Source organism: Pygoscelis adeliae, unplaced genomic scaffold (assembly GCF_000699105.1).
Source record: "Pygoscelis adeliae isolate BGI_AS28 unplaced genomic scaffold, ASM69910v1 Scaffold248, whole genome shotgun sequence".
In the NCBI taxonomy this organism is placed as follows: domain Eukaryota; kingdom Metazoa; phylum Chordata; class Aves; order Sphenisciformes; family Spheniscidae; genus Pygoscelis; species Pygoscelis adeliae.
Window position 1 is genome coordinate 25,001 of NW_008825302.1, and position 13,159 is coordinate 38,159.

At 51.1% G+C, this 13,159-nt stretch overlaps 2 protein-coding genes across 2 annotated transcripts in view; both read left to right on the forward strand.

The window, feature by feature from the left end:
* Positions 1 to 2,599, forward strand: part of LOC103921967 — an 8,608-nt gene extending 6,009 nt beyond the window's left edge. The window contains 2 exon segments of the mRNA XM_009330025.1: positions 27 to 2,429; positions 2,495 to 2,599. Of these exon segments, the coding sequence (XP_009328300.1) occupies positions 27 to 2,429; positions 2,495 to 2,599 (2,508 nt within the window).
* The window catches only part of LOC103921969 (protocadherin gamma-C3-like), a 38,626-nt gene that overhangs the window by 13,233 nt on the left and 12,234 nt on the right, over positions 1 to 13,159 (forward strand). The window contains 1 exon segment of the mRNA XM_009330027.1: positions 4,456 to 4,514. Coding sequence (XP_009328302.1) covers positions 4,456 to 4,514 — 59 coding nt within the window.

A 13,159-nucleotide genomic window follows, 5' to 3' on the forward strand; every position in this document is an offset into this window, starting at 1 on the left:
TCGGGGGACGGGGTTTGCCATGGCAGCTCCCGCTGCTGCTCGCAGCCCTCTCCTGCCTGCCGGCTCTCAGCAGCGCCCAGCTCCGCTACTCCGTGCCCGAGGACCGAGAGCCGGGCTTCTCGGTCGGCGACCTGGCCAAGGACCTGGGGGTGGAGGTGCGGAGCCTGGCCGCCCGCAGCCTGCGCCTGGTGAGCGAGGGTGGGCAGCAGCACTTCCAGGTGGACCTGGCGGCGGGTGTGCTGCTCCTCAGTAGCAGGCTGGACCGGGAGGCACTGTGCGGGCAGAGCCCCACGTGCTCCCTGCACCTCCAACTCGTCATGGAGAACCCCCTCCAGCTCCACCGTGTTGAGGTGGACGTCCTCGACGTGAATGACAACGCGCCCCAGTTCCCCAAGCCGGAGGTGGTCTTGGAGATCACTGAGGTAGCCAACCCTGGGACTCGGCTACCCTTGGAGGTAGCAGAAGACCCAGATATGGGCTCCAACTCCATCTCCACCTACGAGCTCAGCCCCAGTGAGCATTTTGCCCTCAGTATCAACGTGAGAGGAGATGGTGTTAAAATGCCTGAGATTGTACTTGAAAAAGCACTGGATAGAGAGAAAGTGGCTGTTCATCACCTAACACTGACAGCCCTGGATGGAGGGAATCCAGTGAAATCCGGCACTGCCAAGGTTACCATCCATGTCCTGGATGCAAATGACAACCCTCCTGTCTGTGACCCACCCATATCCAAGGTACATCTGGAGGAGAATGTGCCAGTGGGCACTCTGGTCACCAAGTTGAATGTCACCGACCTGGATGAAGGTCCCAACGGGGACGTGGAATATTCTTTCAAAACTAGCAATAACGCACCTGGTAAATTCACCAAGCTGTTCTCCTTAGATCCCCGGACAGGGGAGATCAGAACCAAAGGCCCGTTGGATTATGAGGAATCCAGCGCTTATGAGATTGCGGTTCGAGCCAGGGACAAGGGATCCCCCGCCATGGAAGGACACTGTCACCTGCGAGTGGAATTAATCGATATCAATGATAACAGCCCAGAGATCGTGCTGACCTCTCTCTCCAGCCCAGTGCAGGAGGATGCAACCCCGGGCACTGTGATTGCCCTCATTGGTGTGAAGGACAGTGATTCTGGTGAGAATGGGCAGGTCCGTCTGCAGATAGCAAAAGAGCTCCCATTTAAACTGGTGTCGTCTTTTAAAGAGCATTTCTCGCTGGTCACAAATGGTCCCCTTGATCGGGAGAAGGCCAGTGGATACAACATCACGGTGAGGGCTGTGGATTTAGGGTCCCCACAGAGGGCCACGCAAAAAACCTTTTACCTCCAAATTGCTGACGTGAATGATAATGCGCCAAATTTCTCCAGCCCTTTTGATACAGCTCACGTTCAGGAAAACTCCCTTCCTGGAACTTCTGTTTTTTCAGTGTCAGCATCTGATCCCGATGAGGGTAGCAATGCCAAGCTGTCTTACTCCATCCTGCTCAATGGGATGCAGGATGTACCCATCTCAACCTACTTCCGAATAGACCAGGACAATGGCACCATCTACACCGTGAGAGCTCTGGACTACGAGCAGGATAAGGTGTTCCAGGTGCCCGTGGAGGTGAAGGATGCTGGGTCTCCAGCGCTGAGTAGTACTGCTGTGGTCCATGTGTTTGTCCTGGATGAGAATGACAATGCCCCCATCATTGTCTACCCATCCGTCCCCATGGGCTCTGCCTTCCACCAAACCATCCCGGCCTTGGCAGAACCTGGCTATCTGGTCACCAAAATTGTAGCTGTTGATGCTGATAGTGGCCATAATGCCTGGCTGTCCTACCAGCTGCAGGAGACCGCTGAGGCTTTGCCTTTCCAAGTGGAACGCCGCTCTGGAGAGATAAGGGTTGCACAGGCTCTCAGGGAGTCAGAAGATCCCCACAGGCTGGTGGTCGAAGTGAGGGACAATGGGACACCATCCCTCTCGGCCTCTGTGGTAATAGTCATTTCTCCAGAGGAAAACAGTGTGCAGGACTTCGCCAAGTCCTTGGACCTCCCCAAATCTTCTCCCAAGGATACCAACCTAACGCTTTACCTCATCATCTCCTTGGTGTCCATTTCCCTTGTGTCCTGCGTGATGTTTGCTGTGGTGGCTGCCCGGTGTCTCAAAGCTGGCGCTGCCAGCTGGACCTTCATGGGTTGCTGCCGAGGGACTGGCCGCAAGCCCACCTCCCATTTCCGTGGGCAGATGAAGCCAGATGGCTTCATCAAGTACCTGGACGTGGGAGGAGCGGGCTTGACCTCCCAGGCACAGAATTACACCTCTTGTTTCTCGCCCATGTCTGACCAGAGTGATTTCCTCTTTGTAAAACCTTTCAGCCATTCTAGCACTGCGGAGACCGTGGCTGCCTATGAGCAGGTGACCAGCACCTTAGCGAGTCCCTGCGATGGGGTAAGAGATGGGTGTTTCTTACTGTCCTGTCTGCTAAGCGCAACGGTCCGTAATATCCAGGCCAGTTGGCTGTTCTCTGCCTGTCCTTCCACCTAAGAAGGTGGCTTCAGGGAACGTGTGTCACCGTCACCTCCTGGGAGGTGGCAGGTGAAAGCTTTGGCTCGGCCTGATGGAGGTGGGGGAAGGGGCTGGGCAGCACTATAAAATCAAAGACTGTGTGTTCGTAGAAGCGGAGAGTTTTCCCTTGGCCCCGTTTGTACTCTTTTCTTTTTAAAGTGATTCTTAGCACGGTCAGGAACATGGTTTTTGGGTGTTCAACTTCTTGATTCTGTTTAACCCCTTTATTCTGCATGGCATATGAACCGTGACACGGGAGGAGGTTATCTGAAAGCGAAGTTCGTCGGTGTTTCTTTTGCTCTGTTTTAGAGGTGCATTGTAGGAATTTCTCATTTCTTAACTCCCAAGTGTTATTAATTACTGTTTGTGCCCCGGCAAGGGATCATTTTCCAGCTTGGTCGTTTTGAGCAAGGGGCTGAATTCACTATTCAACACTGAACGTAGTGATATTTTACACAAAGATCCTGGTGACCTTAGGTGCCCTTGGGCTTGCAGAGACCTAGTCAGCGGCGTGCTTTGAAAAGTTTAAGCACTTGTATTCAGATGTCTAAATATGGATGTAGGTGATTGTGTTTAGCTGTAGCTTTTATAACTTTGAGATATAAAAGGTAAAGTAATTTTGTGTCATAAATGCCTGCCCTAAATTTGGAAGTGGTATTTACAACAGCAATTCAAAATATAGATTGGGAAGGGCTTATCTAGTGCAGGATTGTGTGTCAGCGTGTGCAAAAATGTGTATCTGAAATCTGGAGGGCAAGTATTTACACAGCTTAATTTGCATGCAGCATGGGTACCAGTGGGGCCTCTATTTTAGGGGAGTAATTTATTCTAATATATTCTTCCATGAGAATCATCAAAGCTGTGGAGAAATTAGTGAAATCACATCTCCTAAATAAAAATCTAGGTCAGCTGTACCCGTCTTCACTTCTCCTTAGTAATTGCATGTACAAGCAGAATAATCCTATAAAATTGATGTTTCGCTGTATGGACTATGAACTGCTCATTCCTAAGGTAACCGAGAGAAATGTTGTCCTTTCCAGGTAGCATGTTATCATTCTGGAGTTAATTAAGATTACGATTTTCGGAAGTATGCGTCTTCCAGACAGAAAAGAGTTCTGCTCTTTAGTGCTCTTCACAAAGGCGTGATTCAGACAGGAATATGCAAGCCTGCTTCGTGTCCTTCCTTATTTACAAAATGTCCATTGTCTGGTGGTAAAATAACACGGGCAGAAAGCGATACGGGGGCTTACTAATGAAGTTACAAAGTGTGCTGCTGTGTCCGAAGTTTATTGTCTCCTAAACAAATAATGCTTTTTTCTTTTGCTGTCGGAAGTTCATTCTTTTCTCCACGGACAGAAAAATATTGTAATGCTCTGAGGCCACAGCATCTAGGAAAAGTCATTCAAATACAATGTGTGAAATCAAGATCTCAGGCAGGCCTTTTTAAGGACAGAAGAAGGACAGATTAGGAAGGTCTGTTATCATTTTACCTTCTGGCATTAAAAGCATCTTTCCCAGTATCAATTAACTCTGCCACCCCCACCCCCACACACCTCTAAGCTCATTACTTTGGTACCATTGCTTCTGCTGAATTGATGCCCTTATCAGTTTATTTCATGCTTCATTTCTTTCACAGCCTGGTTTCCTGAGCTGCTTTGGAAGATTATTCGCTGAATAGTTTTTGTCATGCTTTTTAGTATTCATACTGGTTCAGAAATACTTGGGGAAGCGGGGGGGGGAACTTGGGGAAGGGGGGGGGAGGGGGGGGCTTTCTTCTTTTTGTTCTAATTGATTTGCTTTACTTGGAAGGAACATGCTGATATTCCAGACTGAAATAATCCAGGATCAGTTCGTCTTCATTTTCAAAGGCAAGAATGGAGGTATTAAAACTCTTCTATTTTCTCTGCAGCAAGCTCAGCCTAACACAGACTGGCGCTTCTCTCAGACCCAGAGACCTGGAACGAGTGGGTAAGTGCATCTTTCTCCATGTATGTGTCCGGTGAAGGTTTCTTTCCTTTGCGTACCACTTTCAGTGCTGGCAAGTCCTCGACTGGCAGCTCTGAGGAGGGGTGTTCCCTGTCATTGGTAGAATTGTCCAGCCAAAGAGCCAGAAGTAGGGCTCTTTCTGTGTCAGCTCTGTTTGATGGTGATGTGACAGCTGTTGTTTGCAATGGTGTGTCTGGTTTTGGTGTCTACAGCTCAAGGAGGACAGTCAGGAACCAGAGGGAGTTCCAGGTGAAGTTGTGAGATGGTTAAAGGACTGGAAAACATGCTTCTCAGTGAAAGGCTTGTTACCCAAAGCAGATTTTGAGCCTTTAGACTAGATTTAGGCAGATTCTGAGTTCAAAATTATGACTCCTCCCCTTCATGGAGGCCACTGGAAATCACTATGTGAGTCCCTTTATCAGCCATGGAGACTCAGGCTCTGTGCTGCTGAAGCATATTGCCTGCTCTGGCTTGAGCACCTAGCGTCAAGCCACTGTGTAAGCCCCCATGGAAGCCAGAAGTCGACTAGATGAGTCTCAGGTCCCCAAAGACCCCTCTAGAGAAATGCGTCCCAGCCACATCTAACGTCAGCAAGAGCAGGTCCCTCATGAAATGCCACTGTACGTGCTTTCTTCTGTGGGCTAGTCTGTCTGAATTGGGGTTGGGAGCCCCAGATCCAACTCCATTTGTTGGGGAGTTTGGAGTCTTTCTTGCATTCCTTGGGAAGGGCCGTCACCAACACAGGGTTCATCCAGGTGAGGAGCCCTCTGCACGCTTCCCACTGGAGCTGGGCAACCGGCCAGAGGGAGGCTAAGGAAGAAGAAATTAAACCTAATGGGTCAGGAGACTCACAGGAAGGAGGTCTCCTAAGGTCTGGTCTTGCTCTCAAAACCATGGCTGAATTTTTCCCAATTTACGTGTGATGCCAAAAAGATAAGAAGCCTTGGCAGCAGAACAGAGACCTGCCTCCCAAGTGAGTACCCCCTCTTGACTGTGCGCCCTCTTGCCTCTGGCCCAACAAAGTTTGCTTTTCTTGGTACACAGTGAGAAAGTGTCGACAAGAAAATGTTGAGCAGGTGCCCTTCGCCTCTCCCGTCTTTCTTCCTGGTTCATAGGCAGGGGCAGGGATCCTCTTCAGAGGGTGAACTTCCTTAAGTACCATCAGGGTAAGAAAGGACTTAAACTGGGAGTCCACCTTCCTCTGAGAATACCCCAACCAGAGGCTACTGTGTATGAGGAGACTGGCTCCAGGATAATTTATATGTGAAAAGATTATATCTCTTGGGGCATACCCAAAGATTATACCCTTGGAGCAACCAGGAGTAAATTCGGATGCTGTGCTTCCTTGGCTGGCGGGGTCAGGCACCTTATCTCTGCGGAAAAGAGGAACTCGCACCTCTGTGCTTTGTCGTTCGTGGTGGCCACTCGGGCAGCTCCCATGAAGGTTTAAACGGTGCCACAGGGAGCATCAGGTCCTGGATTTTGGTGTCGGAGCTTGCAGTTAAACATCAGCAGCTGGTTGTGTCTGAGTCTTTCCTTGGGTCTGGCTCGATAATTTAGCTTAACAGAAAATTAAGAGACTGCTATAGCTAACTTGTTGCAGCAGTTAAACTTTGTTACTAGGCTCTTCTAGCTGACAAAGGCAAAATGGAGTGAGGGTTTGATGTAAAGTGTATAAAGAATTCCCACTAGAAACCAGCCATGGACTTTAAAACAAGGCTATCGCTGCAACAGTTTCCTCAGAGCTCTGTTGAATTCCCCATCACTGACAACATTTTAATCAAGAAAAATCTTTCTAACCGTTTACGCTCTAGTTCAAATGACAATTAACTGGAAAGCCCTGTTAATGCAGAAGTGCGCCAGAGCAGCTGTAATAGTTTTGCTATGAGAAGTGAGCAAATGAGCCCCGTCAGAGCAAGCTCTATTGCTCCCTCTTCTAGCATCATGCCGGAGCTCTTCAAGGCACAGCGCTGATGCAGTGCAGACCTACTTAACTCAGTGACGGGGACCTTTTCTCAGGTCATGGGCCAGTGGCCCTCCCTCCAGCCCTCAGGCTCTGCCTGTAGCTCTTTACAAGCTCCAGCCCCTTCCTAGTGCCTAAGTTGGAGCAGCAGCACTTGGGGTGGGAAGAGAGAGGGCAGGGCAGGAGGAAAGGCAGCCTCAGACTCTGTTCATGGGGAGCTGAGCTAGCACGACATGCTGGTTCTGGTGCACGAGCCGTGATGTTACCCCTGATGAGCTGTGACCTGGGTGCCCACGGCAGTCCCTGAAACAGCTACCAGCAGCTCGTGTCAGTGCTGGTTGTGGCATAGGTTCCCATAGCACGGGCTGCCCTGGGTTTGGAGAGGGGCTTTGCCCAAGCGCAGGCTGGTACTGAAATAACTCAGTGGAAAAAAAATCATTTTTTAAGTCGTGCTGGTTTCCCCCACCGTCCTGTGTGCAGATTCCACATTTGCAATGAAACAGCTCTCGCTGATTTTTTTTCTGTTTCTTTTAACCTGTTTTAAGTTAAATCAAGGGAGATGTTTTTATTCTAAACCCTTGTTACAATACTAAAGGATGGAAATAGAAAGCGCTATCATATGTTCAGTGCCCAGCCCTGACATCTCTCTAGTGATCAAACAGGCAAATCCTGGAAAGCAGTCTGCTCCCCACTGTGCTCTTCCCATGCTCTTCCCAGCATTTCGATGTCTGGTGTGTGAATTCCCCAGGCACCGGTTGGTAGTACAGGTATTAAAGAGGGTGCAAGGGCAGCTGTCTGAGCTCTGCCTGCCGTTACTCTTTCCAGTATTTGTTCATGTACAACCATGTCTCCTGCCGACAGGCGAACCTCTCTAGCACCGTGAGCTCTCTGAACTGCAGGGCTCTGCTTGGTGCTTGGGGAACACAGGACACCTCTTAGCTGAAAAGAAAAAGAAAGGATGTGCTCTTAACTGCATTTGCCTGACCCAAATTAAATAGCGATAAAGACAAGGCAGCTTAGGCTAGCGGTTTGAAGGGATCCCACAGGGAGTCCGGCACTGACCCTAAGCCAGAAAGCAGGCTTAAACCCATGTTGTGATTTCTCCTTTGCTGTCTTCATGGGAGTTGGAGAAGGGAACAATCCTGTCTTTGCTCAGCATAGCCCTGCCCACCAAAACAAATCCCACATGTCTCTGAGCACCTGGAACCAGGCAAAACTCAGGGTAAGCTCAATAAGGCAGGGACCATCTCTCGATCCTGTACATCACTGCATTCAGAGCGCTGTTACGGGACAACAAAAAGAATTTATCCTCTGTTCTGAAACACAGGAAAGCTCTGGTGCGCATGCTCAGGAAATAAAAGCTCAGACAATATCCTTTGAAAATGTGATAGGGAGTCAGACCTGAGTAGAGTGATTCTCAGTTAATCTTGTTTGGGAGAAACAGGAGGATAGATTAATTCATTTAATGAAGTTTGTATTTTGTTTTCTAAAAAAAAAAACCCAAAACCCCCATGCTGTCTCTGGGCAAATGTAAATGAATACAAAATGAATACAGAATGATACCGAGCAGCAGATGCATTCCCAGACAAATCAGATCAGTGGCTGTAGTGGAGAGTGGAGATTACAGCGATGAATTGTCCAAAGTGGAGTAGACGTACAGTCCAGCAGCATTGCAGGACATCCTTGTGGGATCATCAGCGTGGGGTTTCCCTGGGGGGGTGGCAGATGGGGGGAGAACTCAGGGACTGGGACTGGTACGAGGGACATATCTTGTTGCTTTTTCAATAGTCATCAAAGGAACAGAGACCGTGCTTGTGCCCTGTACGTTCATAGTACTTGCCTGACCCTGGTAGCCCTTTGTTTTGATCTCTGTGTGATTCGGGGAAACACCGGGCTCAAGTCAGGATTTCCTTCCTGGAGGAGTGAGAGGGTTGTGTGTTGCTCACAGGTGGGCATGGGAGGGTAAGACATCCCAGGCTGGGAAAAGCCGGAATGTCCTGGGCAGCTCATGGGAGGAGTGGGGAGTGGGGACCATCTCAGGCCATGTGGGTAGGCTAGAAGGAGGTCCCAGGCAGGAGGCACCCCAGAGACTGTGGCGGGGGACTCACAAGGAGGCGGGGAGCAGTGTGGGAATCCCCGGTCACTTCGGGGGATGAGCAAAGCATGCAAAGAAGATATGGAGTGTCATTTCACACACCCCCTCCATTTATTTTCTCTAATCCTAAATCTCCCTGTTTCCAACGCTGTTGCGAGCCAGACTCCCTCTCCCAGGGCGAACACAGTCAATGGTGATGTTTGCTTCACTTGCCTGTTAAACAGCGTCACGGCCACCCTGTCTGACCCCGGCCATCATCACCCAGGCTGTGCAGAGGGAGGAAGGAGAGTGCAGCTAAAGGGGTGTGCAGCTGACAGTGGAGGTGCCCATAGGAGAGCTATGAAGGAAAGGAGGTTTTTTTCACTCATTGTTTCACTTTCACGCCTGAGCTCCAGGAGTTGGGCTGGCAGGACTAACGACAGCTTGCCTGTGCGTGGTGGGGGACAGGGAGGGGGAAAAAAGGTCTTCCAAGGATAGGCCTTAAAGCTCTCAGGAGCATTCTTGGCGTTCAGAGTGTGCAGGTACCGCCAAAGAGTGGCTGCAGCTCAGGAGGCTTCTGGTGTGTGTTTGGGGTGGTCAGGAGGTCCCATGTGACAGCAGCACCCCAGTGTACCAGAACACGCTCCCGCCAAGGGGACCCCATAGGGTGCATGTCTGGGTGGGACATCTCAGAGCACGCAGCAGCTGGGGCCAGAGGCCAGAGGCAGAGGGAGACGCAGACGTTCATGGGCTTATGCAGCGTGGGGGCGGATACACAGCAGAAAGACAACTGGCCACAGATGCAGACTTCAGCACGTCCTTCCTAAAAAAAAAAATACTTGCTAACCCAGCAGCCACAGGGCGTAGTAACCCCATAGGAATTTACGTTGCAAGTTTGTGTAACGCTATAGTGCATGCAGTAGCAAGTGCTATAAAGCACACGCACACCTGCAGCAGCGGGGATGTCCGGGTAAACGCTGACGGATTTACCTTCTGTCCGCTCTTTGATTGAAAATGTGAAAACTGGCACGTGCTGGGCAGAGGTGCCGGCCAAGCTGCAGCCTGCAGCAGTCCTCTCCCTCCCCTCCAGTGCTATCACTGGGTTGCAGAGCCAGGTCCCTGTGACTGTGACCCCTCCGTCCCTCTCATGTCCCACCATGGCTCTTCCAGCATCTTTTCATAGAATCACAGAAGGGTTTGGGTTGGAAGGGACCTTCAAAGATCATCCGCTCAAACCGCTCTGCCATGGGCAGGGACATCCTTCACTAGACCGGGTTGCTCAAAGCCCCGTCCAACCTGACCTTGAACACTTCCAGGGATGGGGCATCCACAACTTCCCCATACTGGGCAACCTGTGCCAGTGCCTCACCACCCTCAGCGTAAAACTTTTCTTCCTTATGTTCAACCCAAACCCTACCCTCTTTCAGTTTAAAACTGTTGCCCCTTGCCCTGCCACACCAGGCCCTGGTAGAAAGTCTCTCTCTCTCTTTCTTATAAGACCCCTTCAAGTACTGACAGGCTGCAATAAGGTCTCCCTGGAGCCTTCTCTTCTCCAGGCTGAACAACCCCACTCTCTCAGCCTTTCTCCATAGCAGAGCTGTTCCAGCCTGCTCCTCTTCTCCATTCCCCACTGCATCTCCAGCCTCCTGCTTTCTCTGAGCCCCTCCCCAGCACCACTGTCATCCCACACAGCATCCCAGGCTGTGCCCAGCTCCGAACAAGCAGCAGAACAAGCAGCTTTTACAATTTCCAGCCACCCGTGTGATGACGGGCAGTTACAGGCGAGCTAGTGGGCCAAGCATGGCTGGTAACTGAGCCTGTCCCTAGTAGGAGACACCACTGAGGGTCTTTCTCTGTTGCTTTTCATGCAAATGGTAGAAGAGCAGCATATCAGAAACTTCCACCTGGCCATCAGATCTGGTTGAAACCACTCAGCAGCTTCCAGAAGCCGGGGGTAATTGAACGAGTGGATGGGAAACATGGGAGAAATAGGTTGAAAAAGGGAAAAGGAGACAGTCATCAGGACAGGTGTCGTCTGGAGAACGTGCAGCTAGTGGGACGTGCACTGCAGCTGGTGTCACCACGGTTCCTGGGGAAGGCCAGGAGCCCTGAGAGCAACTGCTGGCACTTCTGGGCTGCGCAGGCTTCCCACTCGCAGCTCCTCATTGACAGGGGCAGGAGGAGCAGTAGAAATAACTTCCACCCTGGGAAGTTTAGGAAATAATTGTAATTCTTGGCTTTCCATCTCAAATGCACTCAAGGGTTGAAGCCAGCAGTGGTACTCGCTTTGTCAGGTGAGGTTCCACATGTTTTGCAGGTGAATCAAAAGAGGTGCAACAGTGTTTGGGCTAAAATGACTGCTGCTTCTGGCTGGTTTGCATTCATCTGCCTGTTCTGATGCTTGAGTATCGAGTGATTTCTCCATGGCTCCTGCAGCCTGCGGAGCATGGAGCTGCTCTCAACTTCCACCCCGGGGCCTCATGAAGGTGTGAGTGGAGCCCGGCAGCCTGAAAAAATCACAGCACCCTCTGGAGATCCCTTTGGGGTCATTGCTTTGTAGGAACAGCCATAATCTAAGTGACACAGCGCTCTCCTAAGATTGAGAGCCGCTGTGCTTTAGTGTGGGCTACAGACCCCTGAGTGAAGGAGGAGTTGTGCTAGTAAAGGGGCTCTGCTCTGAAGGGAGGGTTTTCCTCCTGCCAAAGCCTCTGGGGCTGCAGAGCTCAAATCACCAGCTTGTGCCAGATCCTGGGGAGCCTGGGGGAGAAGTTGCCTTTTCGGGGAGTATTTGAGGTGGTTGTTCATGCCCAATGATGGAGCCCACATCAGCCCCCAGCCTGTTTGTGTACCTTTTGCTCAACACCTCGGAGGAAACCATGGAAGCCCAGCAAGGGCCAGATGGTTTAATCTGCCAGGTTTGGGGTTGCCCTGGTGGGTCTTGAAACAGGAAAGGTTGAAGACCACTGAGAAGCTCATGGCTTTAGGCGGGACTGTGGTTTCCTATCAAATGCTGCAGAGAAAACGCTGCTTTAAAGCATTATGAAGCTGCTCAGAGCCTGGCTTTGCTCTGAGCGTGGGCCACAGCCCCATGGTGCAATTCTGGAGTGGATTTGGGGTGCTGGGACAGGCAGGAGCTGTTTTGACGCTGGGAGCAGGAGTTGTCCCTGGATAACTGCTCTCCTTTCCCCTGTTCCTGCGGAGCTGTTCCATCCTGGGACTGGAAGCTGAAGGTTTTGTAGCGATGTGTCCTGGTCCTACACCATTTCCCCTTCCATAGCCAAGAGGCCACAGAGCTGGCCCCCCGTGCTGTGTACGATGCCAGTGAGCACTCCTGCTTGCAGGGTTCACCGTTTTGTCTATTAACAGCCCAAATCTCAGCAGATTCAGTATATGGGCTTCTTTCTAGATCATGTAACCCTCTTCAGCTGAATGTTTCCTTCCCTTATTGACCATCCTGGGCCAATAATCTCTTTATCTGCATTTGTCATGGCCCTTGAAGTCTGAGCCACACAGATCCTGCCAGGCAGGACAAAAGCTGGAGAGTCTTTTATGGAGAAAGGGAAATATCCTAGCGATGGGATGCGTTTCTCATTCTGGAAAGTCCCCAGAATATCAGGAGTTTCATCATCACAGCGTTATGTATAGAAATGCTATTTTAGGTAATTTAGCAGGTGCTATGTATATTAGTTTAATTTTTCTGTCTCCATCTGCTTCCTGCGCAGCTGAGCACATGCCACGGCTGGCTGCAGGGGCGCAGGGATCTGACAAATAGGACAATAACCTTTCCAAAGAATTTCTCAAAATATCCTCCCCGACGTGTGTGGGGCATGGGTGGCGGCAGGATGGGCTGCGTGAAATAATACTGGTCTCAGCTCCAGCTCATCCAGGAGGGCTGGAAGAATCCCTGGGAGGGGGGACTGCCCCTGGTCCCCGTTTTAGAGACATCGTGGCCTTTTGTTCTGCCTCCACCTGGCAGAGCAGCATCCCAGCATCTCCACAGGCTGGAAGTAACGACTCGTGGGTGCTTTGGGAGGCTGCAAATCTTCCCCCTGCTTGCCTGCTAACATTTTTCAATCCCATCTTTGCACAGTCATGATCTTAAAGCTGAGCCTTATCCAGGTCCTCTCCAGCCTTTGTAATTGCATTACAGAAGCGGCAGGGAATGTGTGGAGCCAGGGGAGCGTGGGGGAAGGGCTGGCAGCATCGTCTGTTAAGGAAGGGAGGAGGGCAGGAAATTGTGGCAATTTTGGAACTGGTTCCATTTTTTTGGAGGCTGGGGGAGGGTAGGAGAGTGCTGGGCTGTGGGCTGGAGCTGCGGGAGGCTGGCGTGGGTGGTGGGACAGAGGGATGCTGGCTCTTGGGGCTGCATCCCCATCCGTGGGGCTGTGTCCCCAGCACACCTTGAGCACGGCGGAAGCTCAGCACCAGCAGGAAGGGATCTGTTCCCTCTTGCTTGTCACTGTGCCAGCCTGGAAACATGCAGGCTGAGATTTTACTTCTGCTGCTGCCTCCGGCTGGAGCTGTGTGTCGGAGGCGGTGGTGGGGGGTGGGGAGGGCTTGGAGGAAGCTGGGAGAGAGGAAAGAGCAGTG